We start from the raw sequence: 26,460 nt of genomic DNA, 5'->3' as shown, positions 1-26,460 counted from the left end.
GCTTTCAAGGTTCATGTTAAAACATAGAGGCCACAAAAAGAATATGTTTAACGTAATAGTGTTAATTCGTAATGCAATGTTGTGTAAACCATAATTCTGTGTACTCCAATTAAATATTTGATGGTATTTCATAATGAATACTAGTTTTCTCTCAACTGTGATTACAAGTCCCTCCAACTTCAATCAAAGACATTATATTGACATCTAAACAAAGAAAAGAACAACAGTAACGGAAAGAGTACCAACAAGTTATAGCTCAATTAAGTAGTACAACACAGACTGTTTAAGTCATAAATATGAGATTTGTTTTTGTACAATATGAAAGGACAAAAATAACATTATTTTGTAAAGAATATTTCAGTTGCAGTTGTGCAGCCACAAATCATACTTTATAAAAGGGAAACATTACTTGAGATGTTATAGATGGCTGATCTAGTTTCCTCCCCCCCCCCCCCCCCCCCAAGATGACATTAGATTATAGATGTTAATCTGAAGATCTTAAAATGATACATGGAAAGCTCTAAATCAAAGGATGAAAATATTACCATGAACATGACGATTAGTTGCAGTAGAGGATTGTTCAACATAGAATCATCTCAGCACACTGCAAGAGTAGAACATTTGATCAGTATATTTCAAGTATGAATATATGTAATATCCAGGAAACATTGCCAACCTGCTGTGGTATTATGATAAATCAGTGAATAAGTCAGGGTTGGTGGGGGATTAAGTTAAAACTTCTACATGTTGAAACAAAAATATTGATGGTTTTTTAAATTGATTTTAATTTAACTAAAGTTCATGAAATGCACTTTTCACCCCCCTAATGAAATACTTAGCACCCTTGTGTGACATTGTTCTGCCTTGACCTAAATATTTTGAGTACCAGAGTTCAATATATTCTTCTGTTTATCTGTTGTGCCAAAAGACATTTAAACCCCTTGTCTTATAATAGTAATATCAAGAACTAGATTAAATATTTGACCCATAAATTTCTGTTGAACTTAACTTACATGCAATAATTCTGACCAAATCCTTATAGCACAGAAACAGAAACTATAAAATCAATGCCAGAAATAATAGTATATACACATGCACTAACACCCCCTACATAAGCTTGCGCGCACCAGCATAATAAATATATATATTTACATATATATATGTAAAGAGATAGAGAAAGAGAGAGAGAGAGAGAGAAGGAGATTGACGTACTTGTACAAGTAGGAAACGATTCCCAGAATTATACATAGCAGAATGATGTCAATACAGAAATTATGACTAGACCTCACCTGAACCATTCAAACACCACCTAAGTTATTCCTTAGAAACATGCAGTCCAATCACATGTCAACAGGCAATACATTTTGGTAGAAAAGCCGATCAGATTCAGTAACTATGTTCACTTACCTGGTTAAGAGTTTGCTTTAGCCTAACATTGGTATTCTTAATATCAGATGTTGCCTTGTCTACCTATTAAAGCAGAAAATAAAAGGCAGAAGACATTATTTCTCTTTGGGGAGATTACAGACAGAACAAAGGAATATGCATGAGTAAATAAATCAGCTTCTACCTTCGTATCTATTTCATCGACTAATGGCACTTGGTTGTCCAGTTCCTGACCACATTCAAACAAATCTTTTAGTCTCTAAATACTTCCAATTGGCAGAAACAAAATACTTATGCACCATAACCAACCTCACTCATGTCATGGGCCAAATTTTTCAGCGTATCTAGTCCTTCCGATATAAAATCAAGCCCTTGATCCTGCACACTCGTTTTTATCAAAAAAAATCAGAACTGTTGAAATCTTAGAGCAAGTTGCTTCCTTTTCCCGCTATGAAAGAAACAAAATGAATCATGAACTTTACATGCCTGTTTCATTTTCCGTATGTCATACTCCTGCCTAAATTGGCTTGATTCTTCAGTTTGTTGGAAAAACTCACTGTCTAAATTTCCATCTAAAATAAACAGTGAAACAAGCTCTTATTTAGAATAAAAAAGGTGCAATCATTGAACATTTAATTTTCAGAAATTCATAGAAAAACTTATCACCTGAGGAGTCAAACTTAATATTATTATGAGATCCAGACGTTGTCCAACCCCCAGTTTGTTTGGCAGCATTAATTGTCCCATCAGGTATTTCTTCAATCCTCCCCAGTAGTGCAAGAACTAGATCATCACGACCTTCTATATATTCTCTTGACAGCCCTTTAACCTGTGCACATATTACAAGAAATTTATGTTCAGCAATTGTCATTATTAATTCACTTCACAGGATGTCAAAATTGGATGACTTTGGGAACACATGAAACTGACAGCAATTCAATAATGGGGGAAAAACAAACAAACAAACAAAGCTTTGATGATATTTAACTCAACAGAGCAACATTGAACAGGAGATAAGCACTCATAGTAGTCTTTTGTCAATATGTCATACCAACACTATCCAAGTCATCTTCTTAAGATGAACGTCTATTTCAAAGTTATCAATTTGACCATGCACAGATGTAATAGATTTTTGCTGAGACTGACAAGTTATTACTAGATTTAAGCTTGAGACACACTGCATACATCTAGCATAGTAAGACCACTTGTGGCTATACTCTAGTTGAAGGGTTGATGTTCATAGACTTTCATCTGAGAAATTTATTCCCATAGATTCTGAAACCTAAATGGTCACCATAATTTAATATACTTACTACAACCTTACTAAAGATGCTAGTATTGGTTAGGTAGCTCGGGACAGCATATAGACAAAAGATGCCAGTATGGATAGAATCAAGAAGGAAGCTCCTCCCAGAAGGGTTCTACTCAATTTAACAATCAAATGCTGGTAAAGATTAAAAAAAAAAAGCATAGCAAAAAAAGAATAGAAAATATCTTAAATCTTAGAAAGAAATCATCTGAAAGGCTATAAAATTCAGAGAAACTAACAAATACCACCCAGGAGTTTCCTAACTCCCACGTTAAATGTTACTAGATTTACAACTTATTCAAGTCAATATTTTAGGAACAGCATTTCAAGGGAAATTAAATGTAAGGAATTCTAACAAGGTAATTTAATCAATATTCGTAGCATTCTGATTACATAAACAAGGCTGTCGTATGTCTCTTTGCAGCCTCATTTCTGGACATATGCAACCTTCATTTTGTCCTTCGTGTCATATTTTTGACATTCTCATCCTTCATTTTTGTCATTCTTGTTCTAATTTTGACATTTTCATCCTTCCAATTGTCATTCTTGTCCTATTTTGGCAGAGTCTTATTAAACATTCCAATCTAGTTCCTTGTAAACTTTCTACAGTACCATATTTCGTTCCCATAACAGTGAATTCACGTTCATGCTCGCATCAGAAGGAACAGTAGCAATCAGAATCATTTCACATCAATTTTACCAACAACAAGAAACTTTCAACCTTGGAAAGAAAGCCAATAAAAGCATAAGAATTAGGAATATCTTATCCATTTGGAGTTTTTCCACTAGTTTTGGGTTAGAAGTCAACAACCACTAGAACGTGTACTGTTTTCCCAAAACACAATCATAAAAATCATCGGCCCAATTGACTTTTTTACACCATACATTAGACATCATAAACTAAATCGCTGCAAATGAGTAACTTAGTTATATAAAATTAATATAATTGCATCAACCTATCAACATTCTAAAATCACAATTCCCGAAATTTTAATTGATGTAACTGAACATAATCCAATCTAAAAATAATAATGATAGTCCATCCGAGTAACTTCACCTTCTTCTGAGCCAATTTCCGAAGCTTAGGAATCTCCTCTATCAACCGAGCCTTGGCCCGACGAACTTCAGCATTCAGTGCAGCCGCGGAAGCCCTATTCTTCTCGACCAAAGCTACTTCTGCTTTCTGCATATTTCAAAAAGGAACTAGAAAGAACAAATCGGTTTCTTCAAGTCTCAAAGTAAAAATTAGGACATTTAAAAAATTGCAAAACTCTATTCGAACCAGTAAAGCGGCAGCGATGTCGCGTTCGATGGCAGCATAGAGGCGAGCGAAGGGATCTTCGGCTCCATTGCCGTTGAGCTCGCGCTGCTTCTCGATATCATACTTTTCGTACTTATTGCATATGGAATCCACTCGGAAGAGAATGTCGATAACGGTCATTTTCGCTCCAATTTTCTCAAGAAAATTAGGAAAAACCCCTTAAGAAGAAGAAGAAGGAGGAGGAGGAGAAACAAGATAGTCTGTGTGTTTCTGGCATAGTTGTATTCTGAGTCCCTTTGATCTGTGGTTGGGACACGCCGGAGAGACAAACGAGGCGTGGAGCATAGAAAGCGGAATTTGAGAAACGACAACGTGGAGTGGACAGACTCATATCGGTTAATGGTTGTGCTCTAATGGCTCATTTCCTCTCTCTCTCTTCTTTAAATTGTTTAGTAAAAAAAACGCAACCAATGCGAAATTTGAGCTTATGTGGTTAAAGACTTAAGAGGCCTCCTATTCCAAAACAATCTCCATGTCAAAAATTTGAAATATATGTTTGAAAATTTATTTTTGACTAAAATAACTGTCATTATTACTCTATTCACATCGCCTCGCTTCTAATTCCATTTAAAAACTGCCCTCTCTTATCCCAAATCTCACATTCATTTCATTGGTATTTTTATAATTCTCTCTACGATTGAAGTAATACAAAGATTCAAGTAATCAACTAGAAACACAAAGATTTAGCACCTTGGAAATATCAACATTTTACATTCTTGGAAGTGAACATTCATAGACAAGTACCTTTAGACCTAATGCATTGATTACGTATTTGAAACAATTCTGTTTTGTTCCTATTTATTTATTTATTCAGTTTTTTTTTTTTTTGTTATTCTTGCCAATTTTTTTTTTTTTGTATTTGTTGTTTTAAATTTGAGCTTTGGTTGCGTTTCTCTATGTAAAAACATCAGATAAAAATTTGATGGATGTTTGATGGTCAGTTTGAAAATTTTCAATGGTGATTGGATGATCTATTAGGAATAACGTTCGTTGGTGTATATTGCGATGACTTTCAATATAGTTTGATGGCAATTCAATGATTAAATAAATCGATTGACCTTGTTGGTGCTTCGATGATAAGCATGACTTTTGCAAGAAGAAAAAAATCGATTGAGCAGGTGTTTGATGCTGGATAGAATTTTTCAAAGTATTTTGATATTTATTCAATGTCAATTCACCAATATTACCATAACTTGTTGTAATAGAATTAATATAAGAGCTTCTCGAACATCCGTGTAGGGCTGTGATTCCGTCGTCTTCGTCTGGTGCCATCCCAGGTCATCGTTCGTCCTTTGTGGCGGTGTAATTAATGATCTCAGTCTTACTCCGTCTCACTCATTAGCTCCACTTCCTATCACGTTACTTTCATTAATTGTTCTCAAATTTTTCTTTTTCTTCTTTATCTCTCTTTCTCCCTCGTAGAAAATCTCGATCTTTGCCTTGTTCACAGCAATTGATGGATATTTTCATGATTAAGGCTATGATTAGGATTTTAGTCCATGGAATTGCAATCGAGTTGCTATACTTCCAACCTTCAAATTTAGGTGCTGACTTCAGGTATGTCTCTTACTCATCTATCTGTGTTTTTTCGTTCTCGTTGAAATAGTTGTTTCTCTACTTGTTTAAATACTGCCTCTGTTTTACTTGGTTGAAAATTTACCATTACTGCTTGATCTTGATGTCTGGGACCTCAGATATGGAAAATTTTCTCAATAACTTAACACATACCTTAACCCTTGAGCATGAGGAAGAGATCGTTCATGCCCTAGTTGAGAACCCTACCAGAACCACTTCCCATGACCCCAATTATCTTGTCTTTCGCCTCCTTACCTCACAATCTTTTAGGAAAGAACCCATGAAAAATTGCCTCATAGATGTTTGGCCAACCCGCTTTCTTGTTGCTATAACTGATCATACTCCTGGCATCTTCTTAGCCCAATTCAGTTGTGAGGGAGATGGGCAACATGTGCTAGATGGCTAGCCCTGGCATTTGGACCAAAGTATCATAGTCCTTGGCCACCCAAATAGTGCGCCATTCCTGACCCCAGTCATCTTCATTTCACCCTATTCGGGGTTCAAGTTTACAACATTCCCTTTGGAAAACGCTCCCTTGAGTTGGCCCAACTTATTAGTACAGTTATTGGAGAGCTTATCACAGTAGATCAACCCACTATGAAATAAACATCTCGACCTTTCCTTAGACTCGAGAATTTGGCTGATGTCAACAAACCTGTGAAAAGAAGTATGTCTGTTACCTTTCCTACTCTCCAATGAGTGAAAAAAATGGAATTTAAATATGAGAGGTTACCTAACTTCTGTTATTATTGTGGCATGCTAGATCACACATACTCCTATTGTCTCAAATATCTTCAAAAATGTGATGACTCCCTCAATACTCCCAATTTGCCTTACACATATGATCTTAGGGGCCTCTCTTTCATCTCTTTACAAATCTGTTGTTTCTCATGTCCCAATCATAGTCACCACTACTTCAGTTACCCCCCGACCTATAGTCACTTTTCCATCCATATATGAGGAAGGCCCCTCCAACACCATTCACACACTGCCTCCACTTCCACCCATGTATGTCCAGGGTCCTTCCACCACTGCCCAACTCATGACTAACACCCAGGTTGTCATTCTCCAATACTTTGTTACCCACCCTTCTCAACAACATATCACATCCCAATCAATGACTCCCCCACATAACACTCCCTTTAGAACCCCACTAGGCCCATCTGTTATTGTGACGCCCTGGATAGCCAAGACCGCTACATTGTGTGTTTATAAAGTTCTAGACTTGCTAACCAAGTCATTTAGTTAAAAACGTGTTATTGAAACTATAAAGGAACTAAGGTTAAAATGTTTTGGTCTCAAAACCACATTTTCATAAAGAAATGTTTCATGTATACACGGGATCCCAAAAATATCAAGTTTGAAGACCGTTTACAAAAGTCATAAGGTTTAGATACAATAACAAGCCATATTAAGGCAAAACAGACAGTTAGGTAATCCCTGTCCTGATCTACTCCTCGACCATGGCGATCGAACAGCTGGCTATGTACATTCAACCCCGCAGCTCTCCATCTCAGGATTGGTCTAGCTTGCCTTTGCCTTTACCTGCACCACGTAGCACCCGTGAGCCAAGGCCCAGCAAGAAAACACAACAGCAGAGCATAAGCAATCAACAGACAAATCAATATCTCATATCGCATCACATATTCTCAACCATATAATCATACAGTATAATCAAGTATTCAACATACTAACATATTAACTCATATCATATAACAGTTCACAAATGATAACTAGGGCTAGCGCCCTCAGGCCGCTCCCTCCGTTATCCCACTGACTCTGGCCCGCTTAAACCGAGCTCAGTGAATATAAAGCTGTCCTCGGCTACCAGTGGCCAAGTCGCGCCCTGTGCGCAAATATTGTGTATGCCACTCTTAGGCCGCTATCACATGTCCCATGGCATGATACCATCATTGACATAATACAACTATCGGGAGCACTTAGTCCCATCACAAATATATAACCGGGTGCAGTTTTCTTACCTTTCAATTCGCTAGCTTTGATCACTCGACTCCTTGAGCACAATCCCCCTCGAGCCCTAGCGCTCACCTAAACACAACCATAGGCCAAAGTCATCATCAATCCTCAAGTCCAAAACCTAGCCTCGGGGCCAATCCCGAGCCCCCGGGAAGTCCTAGTTCCACCAAACAAGGTGGTGGAATCAAATCCCAAACCCTTGCAAACAACCCTAAAATCCCCTTCTGAAAACAAGGCAGCGCTACAGCGCTCTTAGGAGGGCACTACAGCGCTACAAACAGAAGCAAAATCCCACAGGAAGCTTGGCCTAGCGCTATAGCGCCCAAAGGCTAGCACTGTAGCGCTAGTCACAGACAGGCAACTTCTAGATTTCCCCTCCTGCGATTTCCTCGAGCCAAACTCAACCAAAACTTCTCCAAACCTTCACCAAACTCAAAAACAACCTTATGAACATACTCCACTCATCCCAAGCACCCCAAATACTCAAAACCCAATCACATGCATCCCTAATCTTAAAATTCACCATAGCTGACCCTAAGCTCAGAAACTCAGCAGAAACCAGTCAAAACATCAGAGTTAGAGGCTTAGAATTCATACCTTTAATGGGATTTCGATTTCAATACAACCTCTACAACTCCTTAGCTTGATCTTCCTCAACCTTTGGCCTGAATTCCCTAAAGTTCCCATCAAACTTAGCTTATACACCATAGTTCAAAAACCAAAACCAGAAACTGAAGAAACTACAAAGCCTTACCTCAAGTGTTAGGGTGCTCTTGCTAAACCTCTGCCAATTCTCCAAGCCTAGATTAGGATCCTTGATGCTCAGCCTAACTTAGCTCCTCCCTGAGCTTTGCTCCAGAAATACTCAAGAAACTGATGAAGAAAGCATAAACCGACCTTAGGAAACTCTCTGTTTTCTCCCTTTCTCTTTTCTTCCTTTTCCTTCTTTCCTCTCTTCTAGACTTCTATATTTTTCTACAACTTCCACTAGCATAAAGCCTCAGTAATACCCATCTTTAAAAAGCCAAATTACCCTAATGCCCTCCCTATTCTAAACCCTTTAATCCACTTAAGGGCATTTTAGTTATTTCTCCCCAATTCCTGCTAACTCCTCGAGTGTCTCAAATATTTACCGCTTAATTCCCGATACCTAACTAATCACCAATAATATTCCTCAATGTCAAAATAAACTCTAATATACTCACTAAGTTCCCATTTATACCCCTAGGCTCACCCCGAGCTGGGTATAAATCCCCGCCATGATTTTTTTGCTAATCTGCTCACTAGGATCGTCTCAAGTCACAGATCACAGATATACCCACATAATAATGTGGTCTCGACAATTATCACATATATCAATACAGTTATGCCCATAATGGCCAAAATTACGATTATGCCCTTCTAACCTAATCAGGGCCTGCATGCATACTAATACACATAGTCATGCATCTCAAATATTCAAATAGTCATATATCATGCTTTGGATCATAATCATGCATTTACTCATCATAGTCACACATAATTCCCATTATGCCCTCCAGGAACACTAATCAAGGCCCTTAAGCCTTATTAGCGAATTTGGGTCGTTACAGTTATGCTCTCGTCCCCCATAAATCCTAGCACCCCTCGGGAAGCTCCTGTTGTTACCACACCCCCTAGTCCTATCTTCCAAGACTCAGTCTCTATCCCTAGCATTGAAACAACTCCTGGTCCTCTTAGGACTATTAACCACACTGCCACAACCCTTCCCCTTAGCCCTGTTGTCTAGACTAAAGATGTTCATGGCCTGAAAAGGCCTCTCTTCACTCACCAAAACATCACTGTTGGAGGAAATATCCACTACACCCTTAAGCGTGCTCGTGGTATGTCACCTGAAGATGTTGCAGACTCAGGCCCCTCGAAAGATGTTTGAGCAACACCCACCCAAAAAAATGAGGCTTATCAGTTGGAATGCTCCAGGATTGGGGAACCCTCGAGCATTCCAGGAACTATCCCTCCTTGTTAAGTAACATCAGCCAACTCTTTTGTTTATAATAGAAACTAAGTTTTGTACTTGTTGGGTGTATTGCCCCAAAATCTCTAATAAGGTTTAGGACCTTGATTAGGAGGCCAGGAGGGCCATAATTGATTTATTATGTTATTAAAGGATTATATGCATGTTTATGTGAATTATATTATAATATGATGATGATGCAAGCATATGGGTCCATTTTTAATTATAAGGGCATTTGGTAATTTGGCTCGTTGAGGGCGTAATTGTGTATTCTCATGCATGTTGATGAATTATGAATAATACCACATTATATGTGGTTTTGTTCGAGCCATTCGACATGAAACGATCATGGAATGCAAGTTTTTGGCCTGGTCATAACAGGGTTAGTTTCGGGGCTCGGGGTGAGTCTCAGGGTAATTTGCTGATTAGAACATTACCGGGAATTAAAGGGTAATGGGATATGATTTATTAGCATTTGAGAATATTAAGAATAATGGGAACTGGAGGGCATTAATGATGATTAACAAGATAGGTGAGAAATGACAATTTTTCCCTTCGTGGCTGTTAAGGGTTTTAATTAGGCATGAGGGCATTTAGGTCATTTCACCCTAAGGTTATATTTAGCCATTAGAAGGACGTGGAAGTTAAGCAAAACAGAGAACCATTTCCTTCTTTCCCATACACCATTTCTCTTCCAATTTCCTTTGAATTTTGAAGCTCATTTTGAGGAACCAAGCTAGGGAGTCAAGTCTTGATAAGTTAGGGTTGTGTTCCACCATTGAAGAGGGTGTAATTCTGAGCTTGGGGTAAGTTCTTAACCATAGAATCTCTTGTTCTTGTATTGTTTTCATTTGGTTTTCAGTTTGGTTCTTGCATTGGAAAGTTGAGAATTCAATGGGGTTTTTGGCAAAGGTTACTTGGGTTATGATGCCTAGGTCATGTGTAGATGGTTTTTGGGTTCAATTGAGGATTTAAATGGAGTTTGGAAGCTTTTTTTTCAGGTTGGAAATGGAGGAATCGGAGGCTAAAACCATGGTTGATCAACCTGGTCCTAGCGCTGTAGCGCCCAAGGGGGAGCGCTACAGCGCTAGCCAGGGCAAATGAATCCTGGTTGTAGCGCTGGGGCGCTAGGGGGCAGCGCTGTTGATTAGTACTTAAAAATGACATTTTACTAAACTTAAAGTTGAAATTAAATTAGGTTTTAATTAATATTTTCTTAAAATTAGTTTGATATATTTCTTTAATGGAAAATATTAATTTTAATTTAATTTATATAAAGTATGTTGCATTTTGACATTAATAAAAGCAAAAGAAACGAAAAAGGGAAAAGAGAAAAGAGAAAAAAATTAAATTAAAAAATGGCATTTTTAAAAGTAATGTCTTGTTTTGTTTCAGCACTCCCAGTGGCCCAACTGAAGGAGAAGCCCGTTGGCCCAAGCCCAGCCACCGAGCCGAAGCCAGCCGCCTGCCGAGCCGATCCGTGAGCCGCCTAATATTGAAGCTTCCTTGTGCCACCTGTCAGCCGTGTGTCCAGCAGCTCCCTTTTCCTCCAACGTGACCAGCCAAAGCCAGTGCCCACGTGTCTTCTTCCCATTGGTTGTGCCTGGTCAAAGCCCACTTCTACCACCAACCACTTTCAACCTATGTTTTGTGGGTATTGGGCTTTGCAAATTTGCTATTTTGAGCTTTAAAGCTCATGTTTTTGTGGTATTTTAGAAAAGGGAAAAATGACCATACACCAAAATACCTAGGTTAATATTAATAATAAGATTTAATTTTTCAAAATCATATTTTATTATTAATGTTTCAGATTTATTTTGTAAACCTCATTTTGTTGTTTAATTTCTTTTTAGTCTTTTTCTCCCTCTATAAATAGGGACTCATTTTTCACACTTAGTATGTAATTTTTAGAGTAAAGAAACTATAGCAAAATTTCTACTCACTTTCTTCTTAGAATTTTGTGAGAATCATGAGCATAATGACATAATCTTCCTATGAAGGTTAGGGATAATTTCATATGCTAGTGATGTATGTAAAATATTTGAGTTATTTATGTTCTTTCATCCCCATCTCTATTTTGTTATCTTTATTTACTTATGCTAATAATATATAGGACTAGTCATGCTTTTGCTATGTACTTTTAATTAGTAAAAGTAATATTGATACATAATTTTATGTCTAATCTTCTATTGCATTATTGTCTTTCGGTATTTTGTCATTTTTAGATTTTTCATAAGATTAACATTGTGCTTTCAAAGTAAAAAACTTTATAACTCAAATGGACTTTTGTTAGAAAAGAATATGGACTTTAATGTTAGATTTTCCAAGTAAATGTTGGGATTGAACTATTTACTTGTGTGTTTTTGTAAATCAAGTAACAAAGTAACTAAACAAGCATATGGATGATTCTTGAAACATTTCCATTTCTCAAACTCTTGATTACATCTTGCCTTTATTTCACTTATCTCATTTCATGTCCATCTTTTTATTTATTTCTTGTTACTAATTTTTGTGTTATTTTCTACTAATCTTTTGAGCTTAGGTTACCTCCTTGTGGATCGACCGCCCAACTATACTACAACCACCGCTTAGTGGTTGTCACGATTTAGGCGTTAAACAAATTTTGACGCCGTTGCCGGGGAGATAGTTTTCAAAAGTTTAGTGAAATTTTTACAAAAATATTAGTAACTTTTTTTGTGTTTTTGTTGGAATAAATATTGTGTTAGTATAGTTTTTTTTTATTTACTATTTTTTAGTTAATTAGATTATTATTATAACAAAAATAAAAAACTAAAAAAAAAATCATAAACAAAAAAAAAAAAAAAAAAATTATTTATATATATATTCTTTCTTTTATTCTTTTTTCGGTAAAAACAAAAAAAAACACACATATATATATAAATATTCATATATATATATATACATATCTATAAAAAAAAAAATCCCCCAAAAAAATATATATTTATTCTTACTTTTATTGTTTTTTTTATTTTTTTTCCCATTTTTCTTTCTTTTGGCTAAAATAAAAGAACCATATATATATATATATATTTATATTTATATAATTATCTTTTTTTTTTCTTTTTAGCTAATTCTTACTCCATTTTTCTTTCTTAATTTCTATTCTATTTTTTTAGTTTAGTACATATTTGAAAAGAAAAATGTTAAGCTTGTTATTTTATCTTCACTTTAGTTTTCTTTTCTTTATTTTATTTTTTTTGTGTTTTTTATTTTGTTGCTTAATTTAGGTTTTTCTTTTCCTTTGCCTTAATTTTCCTTAGAATTTAGGTTTTTCAGAAAGAAAAAAAAAACAACATAAAATTGTTCATAAAATTTCAATCATAAAACGCTTAGTATTGGGAACAATTGTGTAATATTACAAATGGTAGAAACCGATATTGTTCAATCAAGAAAGATTGGTTGTAAAATAAGGTTTGTGATAGCATTACCCTCCACACTTACCTGGGAACCTCGAAGAGTTCTGTCTAGGCAAGTGTGGGTCTAAAGCGGTACCTTGGTAACCTTCCCAATCGGCCTGGGAACATTTCAAGCATCTACATTTGCACTATTACATTGTTGAACTTATTACTATAAGAAAACCAAGCTTGTTCTGTCAAAATAAGCAATTTCACTCTGCTTAAAAGGTTGTTTGGTCGAAAAGGTTGACTTGTGATCCACCATACTTACTCAGTAACCTCGGGGAGTTCTAGTAAGGCGTTGGAGATCACCCAAAAACCTCCAAATCTACCTGGAAACAAGTTTAACAAAAAAAATAATAAAAAAAAAGAAAATAAAATAAAAAATAATAACTCTAATTCTGATTTTCGAGAGTGGATGAATCATCACGAAACTTCTAGTGACACTTCTTCCAATTCATCCACCACTCCTTTCGGAACTCCTTCCACCAATCCTGCTTCTCCACAAACTTTCGCTAATAATAATCCATTCGCAATAGCTTGCAATGATGAAATCCAACCAAGAACTCTCATTGACTACCTCCATCTCACTCACACTTCCACGCCTTCATGCATTATATTTCCCCCTAATATGCCCGCATTAGACTTTAAACCTGGCATGATTCAACTCTTGCCCACGTTTCATGGAATGGAAAACGAAAGCCCATACGTGCATATCAGAGAATTCGAGGAGGTAGTAGCCACGTTCTATAACAGAGTCGAAAATGTCGATGTTGTGCAACTAAAGTTCTTCCTTTTCTCCTTGAAGGACAAAGCCAAAAGCTGGTTGTACTTTTTGAGACCTAGGTCTATTGGAACATGGGAGGAGATGACCAAATCTTTCTTTCTGAAACACTTCCCCAGCCATAAGACCAATAGTCTAAAACGACAGATTTCCACATTTTCCCAAAGGGACAATGAAACGTTCTATCAAGTCTGGGAAAGATTCAAAGATCTATTACATCAGTGCCCGCACCATGGCTATGAGAACTGGCGTTTGGTCAGTTACTTCTATGAAAGCCTCACGAGTCGTGAGAGCCAGTTTGTAGAAATTCTATGCAATGGTGAATTCCTCAAAAAAGAGCCAGATGATGCTCTTGAATATCTAGAAGAAACCGCGAAAAAGTCTCACACCTGGACTGGTCCAAGTGCTACTGATAGCACCAACCGACACAAAACATCTGGGATCTATCAACTTCGAGAAGAGGATAGTGTTAAGGCCCAGCTCGAAGCTTTGAAAAAGCAGTTTGAGGTCTTAATGATGAAGAATGGCCAAAAATCGCACATGATTGCTCAAGCGGAACCGCAAGAACCTTTCTTTGTTTGTGGAGGGACGGGGCACTTAGCTAAGGACTGCTTATCTTTGAATGAAATAAGGGGGGTTTATGAGGAGCAATGCAATGCCTTAGGGGCATATAACAAGCCATTCTCCCATACGTACAACTCTGGTTGGAGAAACCACCCAAATTTTAGTTGGAGAGATTCCAACCTAGCTCAATTGTTTGGAGGCCAATGGAGAAATGACCAACAAGTTCAACCATCAAAGGCGTTTTCTGCACCTCAATACAATGCTCATCTACAATGAAATTCTCTTGAGAATACCCTTCATGCATTCATAGAGGAACAATCCAAACTAAATCGCCAAATGATGGAAGAAATCAAGGAAATGAAATTTCAATTCTCAAAATTGACTGAATCCTTGGCCATTCCGAAAAAAGGCAAACTTCCTTCCCAACCGAAATTCAATGTGCAAGGCCAACACATGGCCCAATCTTCAAATTCTAATGATCAAAACGTCAAGGAAGTGAACGCCATCACGACGAGAAGCAGTAAAACTTTGCAAGACCCACCCATAAAATCCAACTCTCCTAGTATTCCAAAAGTTACTCCAGAAAATCCACCACTCAATGCCTCTCCAAAAGTACCATTTCCCCAGGCTTTGCAACCTGTTGGGAAACTTCCTGATAACCGAGTTGAACTCCTTGAGCACTTGACACAAGTGAAGATTAATCTTCCTTTGCTTCACATCGTAAAACAAGTGCCCACTTATGCCAAAATCATCAAGGATCTATGCACTACAAAAAGGAAGCATCATGTCAAGAAGACTACTTTCTTGACTGAGCAAGTGAGTGCGGTGATTGAACAAAAGGCACCGCCGAAATACAAAGATCCCGGTTGTCCCACCATTTCCTGCCAAATTGGGACTCATGAAGTCAGTCAAGCCTTACTTGATCTTGGCGTGAGTGTAAATCTCATGCCTTACTCTGTATACTCACAACTCGGTCTTGGAGAAATGAAGCCAACATTTGTTGTGCTACACTTGCTGATCGTTCCGCCAAAAATCCTAGGGGTATTGTTGAGGATGTATTGGTTAAAATTGAAAAATTCTATTACCCCGTGGATTTTCTTATTCTTGATACCCAATCTGTGGTGAACATGGAGTCTAAAATTCCTATTATCCTCGGAAGACCATTCCTTGCCACTGCAAATGCTTTGATCAATTGTGGAAATGGTCTAATGAAGATATCATTTGGAAACATGACTCTTGAAGTCAATATCTTCCACATCAGGAAACAAACCCGAGAAGATGATGAATGCTATCAAACATTCATGATTGGCACTATAATTCCTGAGGAGGTTCAATTATGAAGCAACTTTGATAATCTTGATGAACTCCTTCTGTCTGACAATGAAAGTCCCAGTTCTATTGAATCTACTCTTGCAATATCAAATCGCATACACTCACGCAATAGAAGGACCCAGTTTTGGCAACCTCGCTTTGAAGAGCTACCTCGTGAGAGGTCACAGCCAAAGACTTCAGCCGAAGAGGTTCCAATTGTTCAATTGACCCAACTTCCCAAGGGTTTGAAACATGCCTTCTTGGGATACGATGAAACCTTTCCAGTTATCATCTCGTCCAACCTTCAAAATTCTCAAGAATTGCAGTTACTCGAGCTATTCCGAACGCATAAATCTGCAATAGGTTGGATGCTTGCTGATATCAAAGGTATTAGCCCTTTAATTTGCTCCCATCGAATCAATCTGGAGGACGGGGCTATCCCTCGAAGAGACCCTTAAAGGCGACTGAACCCCACAATGAAAGAAGTTGTAAAAAATGAAGTTTTGAAATTGCTAGACGCTAGTATTATTTACACGGTAACAGATAGCAAATGGGTCAGTCCAACTCAAGTCGTGCCCAAGAAATCTGGTGTCACCGTGATCCAAAATGAAAAAGGGGTCCTTGTCCCCACAAAAACGGTGACGAGGTGGCACATGTGCATCGATTATAGAAAATTAAATGCCGCTTCCCGCAAAGTTCATTTTCCACTCCCATTCATTGATCAAATCCTTGAACGTGTAGCTGGTCATCCATTCTATTGCTTTCTTGATGGCTATTCTGGCTATTATCAAATTGAGATTGCATTAGAGGATCAAGATAAGACCACTTTCACTTGTCCCTTTGGCACTTTTGCTTTCCGGCGTATGCCATTTGGCTTGTGTAATGCACCAGCTACTTTCCAAAGACGCATGATGAGCATCTTTAGTGACATGATCGAAAAATCAATGGAAGTATTCATGGATGACCTAACCGTTTTTGGAAACTCCTTTGAGACATGTATTCTTCATCTTGCAGCTGTTTTAAAATGATGCATTGAGAAAAGACTTGTACTCAATTGGGAGAAATGCCACTTCATGGTATCTTCTAGCATAGTCTTAGGCCACATTGTTTCTAAAAAAGGAATTAAGGTTGATCAATCCAAAGTCGACCTTACCTCCAACCTGCCAACTCCTAAGACTGTCAAAGACGTTAGGTCATTTCTTGGTCATGTTGGTTTCTATAGGAGGTTCATACAAAAATTTTCAATGATTGCCCATTCGCTAAGCAACCTCATAGCCAGAGATGCCACTTTTGAATGAACACCTAAGTGTGAGGAATCATTCTGAATGCTTGTTAATTCACTCACTTTCGCTCCCATCATTCAGTCACCCGATTGGAGTCTTCCTTTCGAGATCATGTATGACACCAGCAACTTTATTGTGGGAGTTGTGCTAGGACAACGAAGGGAGGGGAAATCCTTTGTTGTCTATTATGCAAGCCAAACTCTCAATAGTGCTCAAATGAACTATTCCACTACTGAAAAAGAGTTGCTTGTCGTTGTCTTTGCCCTTGACAAATTTTGATCTTATTTGATTGGATCACCTATTACGATCTTCACAGATCACTCCGCCCTTAAGTATCACCTTTCCAAAAAGGATGCTAAGGCGTGATTAATACGATGGATCCTTCTCCTGCAAGAATTTGACATAACGATCAAAGACAAGAAATGTGTAGAAAATTTCATCGTGGACCACTTGTCCTGACTTGAATTCAATGATCCCGCTGATGGTCCACCTATTCATGAAGATTTCCCCGATGAACAATTGCTTTCTGTTGCTAACTTACCGTGGTATACTCACATTGTAAACTACTTAGTAATAGGTGAACTCCCATCTGAATGGAGTTCACAAGACAAACGCAAATTTCTGGTCAAGGTGCACAATTTTTTTTTGGATGACCCATACTTATTCAAGTATTTGTTATATTATTTTATAATATAATGTAATATTATATTATATTATAATATAATGTTTTAGATTAAATAAATGTGACAAAGTATGTCACATATTGTAACATATAATAGAGAGTTACAATATTTAGATATATGAGATATATCCAAATAATGTAACATATTTGGTGTTACAAATTTGTAACTTCCAAATATTACCCTTTATTGTGTAAAATTGTTGTTACACAATATTGAGATGAATTTCATAAAGCCATATGTGATATGGTTGTTAGAGATATGATTTTAACCCCAATAATGTGTTTTGGGAGTTACAAAATCATTTGAGAGGGTTTGGAACCATTTGGAAAAACAACACATTTTTTTAGTGCTGAAAATGGTCGGTGGCCGCGGGCACTGAATGTTGGTGGTCGCGGCCTGTGGGACAGAGGCTAGTGGCCGCGGCCACAGGCCAAAAACTGACCATATTTTCAGTTTTTTCAATCTTTGTTGAATGGCTCAAAAAACCCAAATAACTCACAAATCTCATTTTTAATTCCATATTAATCCAATTAAACATTGGTAACAGCCATGGGGGTTGGTGGAATTTGAAATTCAAAGGGTGTCTCTAAACTCTATAAATAGGAGCCTATACCTCACTTGTAAGACACAACATTTCTATCCATTAGAGCACTTGGCTAGAAACACCTTGAGGCTTGATAATTCCAGAAAGCTTTTCCAATATCTGAGAGAGATCCCTTAGTGCTTGAGTTAGGGGGAAATAAGCTTTTGGAAAAAGGTTTTAAACCTTGTTCAAGTTGGTGATCCCCAACCCTCTTCACTTAGGTTGTGTAAGTGAGAGTTTCTTGCATTTTTGTTCTTCTTTCTATTGTATTGTTTTCCTCTTATTCTCTTGTTCTTTTACTTGTATTTATTGTTCAAGAGTTGTAATCTTTTCTTTACTTTTGTTTCAAACACCTTACTTTATTTGTAACATTTTGCTTAGAGTTGTATTTTACTATTCTCTTCTTCTTCATCATCTTCTTCATTTCCTTTCTTATTTGTATTTTCAGTTATAGAGTTGTAACACTTTATTTAATCAATCCTTGTCTATTGTAATATTTTGCATAGAGTTGTAACATATTATTATCATTTCCATTGAGGCAAAACAATTTTTCCTAACATTCAAAAGCTTATCCCTTTTTGTTTCAATGGAAGGGGAGACAATCAAGATCATGAACCAAGACCTAGTGAGATTGGATAGGTTTGATGGATCCAATTTTACTAGGTGGCAAGACAAGGTGAGGTTTCTTTTAACCACTCTCAAAATCGCCTACATCCTTGTGTCCTCCTTGGCACCTCTAGCCGAGTCATCCGACAAAGACATTCCCAAGGAGGTGGAGAAGAGAAGGAAGAGGGAGGAGGACAATCTCCTTTGTAGGGGTCATATCCTCAATGCCCTATCCTATAGGCTCTATGACCTCTACATCGAGACCAAATCGGCCAAGGAGATATGGGATGCACTTGAGAAAAAGTTTAAGGCAGAAGAGGAAGGTACCAAAATTTTTTTGATATCTCAATACTTCGATTTCAAATTTTTTGGTGATAAACCTATTCTTCCTCAAATTCATGAATTGCAAATAATTGTTAACAAATTGAAAGTGCTAAAGATTGAGCTTCCCGATGCCTTTCAAGTTGGTGCTATAGTGGCTAAATTACCACCAACTTGGAAGAGCTATAGGAAAAGAATCCTTCATAAAAATGAGGATTATCCTTTGGAGGAAATCCAAAAACATATTCGAATCGAAGAGGAATCGATATGTAGAGATAAACTTGTGGAGGGGTCTGATGGAGAGACTTCCAAAGCAAATGCGGTGTCACAACCAAAGCATCCCAAAAACAAAGGGAAAAAGGATAATGTGAAACCTTTGGGTCCAAAAACCAACCCAAACAAGTTTAAGGGCGAGAAAGGTCCTTGCTTTGTGTGTGGGAAAAAGGGTCACTATGCTAGATAGTGTAGGCATAGAAAAGACCAACAAGGACCTAAGGTGAACGCAACTCAAGAGGAAAACATAGTTGCTACCCTTAGTGAGGTGAATGTGGTCCAAGGAAAGGTGAAAGGGTGGTGGTATGATACATGAGCCACCGTCCATGTCACCTATGACAAATCATTGTTCAAGACCTTTGAAGAGTCAAAGGGCAACCATGAGATACAAATGGGCAATGAGGGCAAATCCAAGGTACTTGGCAAAGGTACCATTGAAGTCTTTTTCACCTCCGGCAAGAAAGTTACATTAGTGAATGTACTTTATTGTATGCCCTGGTTTTCCCATGGGCTGGTTAGCAGGTCGAGCCTCGGACTAATCAAGGTTAGTCCGTAAACTTCCCCAGGTCAGAGATCTAGTTTTCCAGGTCGTACCCACTTAGCTCGAGGCATCCTCAAGAACTCGCCAATGCTGCCTAAGACTGGGGGAAGGAGTCCTTAAGGCCGAAGGTTGGGTCAGTGAAGCAGCTCGTTGTGCGAGCTTCTGCTCGTGGATTCCTGATCCTTTGTAAAGTCAACACACGCAAGATAAACGTGCCTATATCTGACATCACGTGTCCGATATCTCCCTGACTTTCCGGGCACGCATCAGGAACGTGCGCATTCAGACACCCACGGCTAGGTTGGGCCGTGCGGCCCATTATCTCCTTACATACTGATTAGACCACACTTATGTGTCAGGTTTAGGAATTAATCATAAATGTTACAGAGTTGATATGACCAATGGTAAGGTCACGTGATGACCTCCCTACCAACTTCCAGGTGCCTTCTCCTATAAATATGGGGACCCTGGGAGTTGATAGGGGTTGGAAAAAATAGTCTCTGGAGAGCCATATACTTTGTAAACCAAATACCCAGAGTACATCAATAATATTGACTAGTGGAGTAGAAGGATTTTAACCTTTGAACCACTTAAAAACGTATCTTGAGTCACGTAGTTCATTCTCTAAGATTTCATATCTATGACGGTTCAACTTTCAGCACTAATCCCTTTCTCTTCTTCTCTTAATTACCTATTGGCGAAGAACCGCGTCAACAGTTTGGTGCTTTCATTGAGAGCAAGTTCGATTAGTGCTACCACAAACATCCAACTATGGTGACCACTCGATCCAGGCATGGCAACGAAACAGAACAACATGATGGATAGGAGGCCCACCATGTTGCCATCCCTGATGAGCAAATTCCAGATGTCCAGCAGAGGCCAGGAAAGCAGCCGGCGAGCCAGGACGATACTGGTAGCTCAGCACCCCGGCCACCTAATCCAAACTCGTGTTATTATGCTGCGGTGGAGATGGAGAATGCTCAACTGAGGAGCCAGTTAGCAACAGCCGGTCGACAAATCCAGGATATTCTGGTCCGACTACCCCCTCTCACAACCAACGTTAACGTTGGAGAGAGGCAAGGTGAGACTCCTAAGTCTCGCCGGAGTAATCGGTCCAGACATAGCCATTCAGATAGGCCTTATGCAGCCAACTCTGCCCCTTCATCACACCATCAAGAGGCAAACTTCAGGGAAATGCCTGGGGTCAGACAACAGGAATACAGCCGTTCGGTGAGGACGTCAACCCCTAGCTCTCAACCTTCCTCGAGGGTGCCCAGAAGAGCTCGAGGAAACTCCCGAAGGAGATCCGGGGCGGGCCAGCAGCACCAGCCTGTTCCAGAAGACCGTCCTGCGCCTCGTCCAGCTCGCCCAGGGCGGGACCAGCAAGCTGGCAGGGCCGAAAGGCCCCCACCAAATTTGATCCGTCCGGACGGAACTAGGATCGCCTCCCTAGTCAGAAATCCTCCTTCTCCAATCAGATACCCATCTCCTCAGCCTTTTCGGGACGTCCCAGCCTATGGGAGTAATAGGAGAGACCCGCCGTCGGCTGGGCCTTCCTGGCGCAGCAGGGTGCCAGGGGAAGGATCAGATCGTAACTGCCAAAGACGCACTCCAAGCCTATCCAGCGGGATCCACTAGACCGGTAGTCGCCGGAGTGATCTCTCGGGAGGAGACCTGCGTCAGCGACTGAGTTCGGCACAAAGTCACCAGACTACGCAGGGGGGCGACCTCCGAGATCACCTCAACTCTCACAGAGACGATCGAACCGAAGATGGTAGGCAGGCCCGCTCGGCGGGAGTCCGATCCGAAGTACGTAACGGAGGGAATGCCCCAAATAACCTGTCTCAAGATAGGAGGGGCAACAACCCACCTAATGTGTACAATGGGTCCGGAGCTGTGGAACAGCCCCGGAATAACCCAGGATCCCAGGACAAAACCCTTGAGCGCCTAACTCAGATGGAGGAGCTGATGAGAAAGCTCCTAACAGAAAAAGAAAAAGACGAGTATGACTCTGGCGACGAAATGGAACTCTTCGCCCCTAATATAGCATCGACGGCCTACCCGTTTGGTTTCCGTATGCCCCATTTGTCAAAGTTCAACGGGGACGGGGACCCGTCGGATCATTTGGGGATGTTCAACACCCAAATGATGGCTCATATCATTGGCCCGGAGCTGCGTTGCTTGATCTTTCCTTCCACACTGATCGGACCTGCCAGGCAGTGGTTCAAGCAAAGTAAAAGACAGTCAATCAGTTCCTGGAAGACTTTTTCAGCTGACTTCAAAAGGGCATTCCGCGCCTCCCAGGTCGCCCGAATCCAGGCAGACTCCCTAGCTAACATAAGACAACAGCCCAGTGAGACGCTAAAAGCCTACTTGAGCAGATTCGCGAATGTCGCTGCTCGAGCTCGGGACGCTGACGATAGCTCTAAGCTCATGGCCATGAGAACCGGAATCCTGGTCGGAGGAGACCTGTGGAAAGATATTCAAAGGAAGGGAGTCGGCTCGATTAACGAATTCCTTAACAGAGCCCAAGAATGGATAAACTTAGAAGAAGCTGAAACTTCAGCCGCGGGGACCAGCCAGGTTCCCGAGAAGCCCGCTGGGGCAGGGACGGAGATCGCGGTGGCAATCCCCGGCGACGCGCAGAACAACCAGCCCGGCGATGGCAAAAGAAAGGGAAACGGTGAAAACAGCCAGCACGGTCAAAAGAAGAATAAGTCTGTGGACAAATTCAAGCCCGTGTTTACAACATATACCGAGCTCACCCAGTCCAGGGAGAATATTTTCCTGGCCAACGCTGCTCGGGTCCCCTGGAAGAGGCCGGAGCCATTGAAGCACCACAAGGGAAAGAGAGATACTTCGAAGTTCTGCCGTTTCCATAACGACATCGGCCACAATACCGACGATTGCAGACATCTAAAAGATGAAATCGATACTCTCATCCGAGCAGGCCCCTTGGCGCAATATTCACGAAACAGGGTCCCAGCGGGTCGACCCACTCCAGAAGTCCCAGCCAATCAGCCCGGGCCTCGGGTAAATCAGGACGTCCCTCCTCCCGTGATCGAGGGAGAGATATCCACCATCTCTGGAGGGCCGCATATGGCTGGCACGAGCAGAGGCGCACAGAAGAGGTATGTGAATGAGTTAAAGGCTCATAACGGAGCGGAGTTCGTCCCGGAACAACGTTAGTCCAAACAGCAACGGTTAGAGAAACAACCGATAACTTTCACGGAGGAAGATGCAGGCCATGTCCAATTCCCTCATAACGATCCCTTGGTCGTAGCAGTCCAGCTCGCCAACCGGAGAGTAAGGAGAGTGTTGGTGGACAATGGGAGCTCGATGAACCTCCTATTCCGATCCACCTTAGAAAAGATGGGTCTGTCGCCGAGCTAAAGGCAACCTCGATGATGCTATATGGCTTTTCGGGAGAAGGATCAGCAGCGATAGGGACGATCGAGCTGGTGATCACCCTAGGAGAAGAGTCTCGGACAGTCTCCAAGCTGCTTGAGTTCGTGGTCATTGACTGCTCCGCCGCCTACAACGCCATTTTGGGCCGACCTGCGCTCATAGCTTTCGAGGCCATCACTTCCGTTCGACACCTCACCATGAAGTTCCCTACTTCAACAGGAGTCTGTACCATCAAGGGCGATCAGCTCGCTACCAGGGAATGCTACAGCATTTCCATGAAGGGAAATTCTAAACCCGGGCAGCTGGCAATGGCCATTCAGGGCATAGAGGAATCTCAGGGACCCAAGGCGGCTCCCGAGATTGAAAAACCTCAGATTTCCGAAGAGGAAAAGATCGCCCTAAATGAGGACATTGACCCCCGAGTAGGCGAGGATAGATCCGAGCTCTAGGCTATTGAGGAGCTCGAGGAGGTGAACATTGACGAACAAAATCCGTCACGGACGGTTAAGCTTGGGAAGAACCTCTGCGGCAAGAGAAAGGCGGAGCTGATTGCATTTCTGAAGAATAGCTTGGACGTATTCGACTGGTCCCACGAGGACATGGTGGGGATTAGTCCGAGTGTCATCATGCATACACTCCACCTGGATAAAAGTGTTCCTACCAAATCCCTAAAGCAGAGGCGTTTAGGAACGACCCGAGCCGAAGCCCTTGAAGAAGAAGTGGCCCGGCTCAAAAAGTGTGGCTTTATCCGCGAAGCCAAATTTCCAATTTGGGTCGCTAATCCCGTGCTGGTTCCAAAGCCCAACGGGAAGTGGCGGACCTGTATTGACTTCTCCGACCTGAATAAAGCCTGCCCCAAGGATTGCTTTCCATTGCCAAGGATCGATCAGCTAGTGGATGCCACGGCGGGGCACGAGCTCATGTCCTTCATGGACGCGTACTCAGGCTACAATCATATCGCGATGAACCCGGCGGACCAGGAGCATACCAGCTTCATGACCCCAACGAATGTCTATTGCTATAAGGTCATGCCATTTGGTCTGAAGAATGCCGAAGCTACCTATCAGAGGCTAGTAAATAGAATGTTCGCGGACCAGATCGGAAAGAACATGGAGGTGTATGTTGATGACATGCTTGTCAAATCAAAGACTGCCGAAAACCATGTTCCCGACCTGGAAGAATGTTTTAAAATATTACGAGAATACGGCATGAGGCTCAATCCTCAGAAATGCATGTTCGGTGTCGCATCAGGGAAATTCCTGGGGTTCATAGTCAATACCCGAGGAATCGAGGCGAACCCCGACAAAATCAGGTCACTGCTCGAACTTCCTTCCCCCAGGTCGCGAAAAGACGTCCAAGGCCTTACTGGAAGAGTGGCAGCACTCAACCAGTTCATTTCCAAATCAACCGACAAGTGTTTGCCCTTCTACAACCTGCTCCGGGGAAACAAGAAGTTTGAGTGGACAGTAGAATGCGAAAGCGCATTCCTCGACTTGAAGGCGCATCTGGCTGAGCCGCCCGTGCTGTCCAAGCCCAGGGCAGGAGAACCTCTTTATCTGTACATGGCCGTCACTGAGGATGCAACAAGCGCCGTGCTAGTACGAGAAGAGGACCAAGTTCAAAAGCCAATCTACTACATCAGCAAGAGACTCCTCGGAGCAGAGTCGCGATACCCACTGATGGAAAAATTGGCGTTTTGCCTAATCACAGCCTCGCAAAAGCTCAGACCATATTTCCAGTCCCACTCGGTGCACGTCATGACCGATCAGCCTCTAAGGCAGGTGTTGCAAAAGCCTGAAGCATCGGGACGTTTGCTAAAGTGAGCGATCGAACTCAGCCAGTTCGAGATTTCCTATACTCCATGAACTTCCATAAAAAGTCAGGCCTTGGCCGACTTCGTGGCGGAGTGCACGGGATTCCAGGAGAATCCATCATAAGGCTTGCCTCAGGTTGCTTCCCCACATTCATCGTGGAAGATCTTCGTCGATGGTTCATCTAACGAGAACGGCTCTGGGGCCGGAATCATCCTGATATCCCCCGAGGGACATAGATTCCACTCGGCGCTAAGGTTCGGGTTCAAGGCATCTAACAACGAGGCAGAGTATGAGGCTTTATTGGCTGGGCTGAGGGTAGCTAGTGAGCTAAAAGCGAGCTCCGTCCAGTGCTTCAGTGACTCCCAGCTCGTGGTGAACCAGGTTCTGGGAGAGTATCAGGCGCGAGGACCCAAGATGGCTGCCTATTTGGCAAAAGTAAAAGCCGAGCTGGCCACATTCGTGCGAGGGTCGATCGAACAGATACCTCGGGAGCAAAACGCCAATGCAGATGCTCTCGCCAAACTCGCCACCTCGGGAGAGGCAGAAACCCTAGGGTTGGTGCCAATAGAATTCTTGGAAAAGCCAAGTATAGCAGGAGATCGAGCAGAGGTCGAGATGATTGATATTAGGCCGACCTGGATGACTCCCATTCTTGAGTATCTCGGTGAAGGCAGGTTACCCGAAGAGCGTAACGACGCACGACGAGTCCTTTATCAAGCTCCTAGATATTCGCTAGTCGAAGGAGTGTTGTACCGACGTGGGCACTCCCTACCTCTCCTCCGGTGCGTTCTTCCAAGTGAAGCGAAGGCCATCCTGCAGGAAGTCCACGAAGGATTCTGCGGAGACCACACTGGGGGGCAAAGCCTAGCCTTAAAGGTTCTCAGGCAAGGTTATTATTGGCCGACCCTGTCCAAAGACTCAATCTCGTACGTGAAAAGGTGCGACAAGTGTCAGCGATTCGCTGTGGTTGCCCGAGCTCCTCCGGTCGAGCTTAAAATGATCTCGGCTCCTTGGCCATTTGCCGTTTGGGGAATAGATCTAGTAGGCGCCCTGCCCACCGGGAAGGGCGGGGTCCGTTACGCCGTGGTAGCCATTGACTACTTCACCAAATGGGCTGAAGCAGAGCCATTGGCGACAATAACATCGAAGAAAGTACTCGACTTTGTGGTGAAAAGCATCATTTGTCGATTTGGCCTTCCTAAGAAGATTGTCTCCGACAATGGCACCCAATTTGACAGCGATCTGTTCACCGAATTTTGTGAAAGGCACGAAATTGTGAAAAGATTCTCGTCCGTGGCCTATCCCCAGGCGA

General features: G+C 41.1%; 1 protein-coding gene and 1 non-coding gene across 3 annotated transcripts; both read right to left on the bottom strand.

The window, feature by feature from the left end:
- Nucleotides 1-227: 227 nt before the first annotated feature.
- Nucleotides 228-4,416, bottom strand: LOC133788535 (syntaxin-71-like). Of its 2 annotated transcripts, none has more exons than XM_062226051.1 (9): nucleotides 3,978-4,416; nucleotides 3,753-3,878; nucleotides 2,053-2,215; nucleotides 1,873-1,958; nucleotides 1,696-1,764; nucleotides 1,571-1,615; nucleotides 1,408-1,470; nucleotides 1,213-1,289; nucleotides 228-604 (listed from the first exon to the last, which is right to left on the bottom strand). In XM_062226051.1, exons 1-9 carry the CDS (start codon nucleotides 4,134-4,136, stop codon nucleotides 592-594), a joined length of 801 nt encoding a protein of 266 aa, XP_062082035.1. In that variant the 5' UTR covers nucleotides 4,137-4,416; the 3' UTR covers nucleotides 228-591. The 2 variants fall into 2 exon arrangements, with proteins under 2 accessions (XP_062082035.1, XP_062082036.1); XM_062226052.1 differs by having other exon boundaries at nucleotides 3,753-3,898; nucleotides 3,978-4,109.
- Nucleotides 4,417-13,893: 9,477 nt separating this feature from the next.
- LOC133792838 (small nucleolar RNA R71) lies at nucleotides 13,894-14,000 on the bottom strand. Its single transcript, XR_009874309.1, has one exon. It is a non-coding gene; the product is annotated as a small nucleolar RNA R71 (small nucleolar RNA).
- Nucleotides 14,001-26,460: the final 12,460 nt, after the last annotated feature.

This window comes from Humulus lupulus, chromosome 7 (genome assembly GCF_963169125.1).
Source record: "Humulus lupulus chromosome 7, drHumLupu1.1, whole genome shotgun sequence".
Classification (NCBI taxonomy): Eukaryota; Viridiplantae; Streptophyta; class Magnoliopsida; order Rosales; family Cannabaceae; genus Humulus; species Humulus lupulus.
Note: the sequence above shows the minus strand (reverse complement) of the source record. Positions and strands in the feature narration are given on the sequence as shown.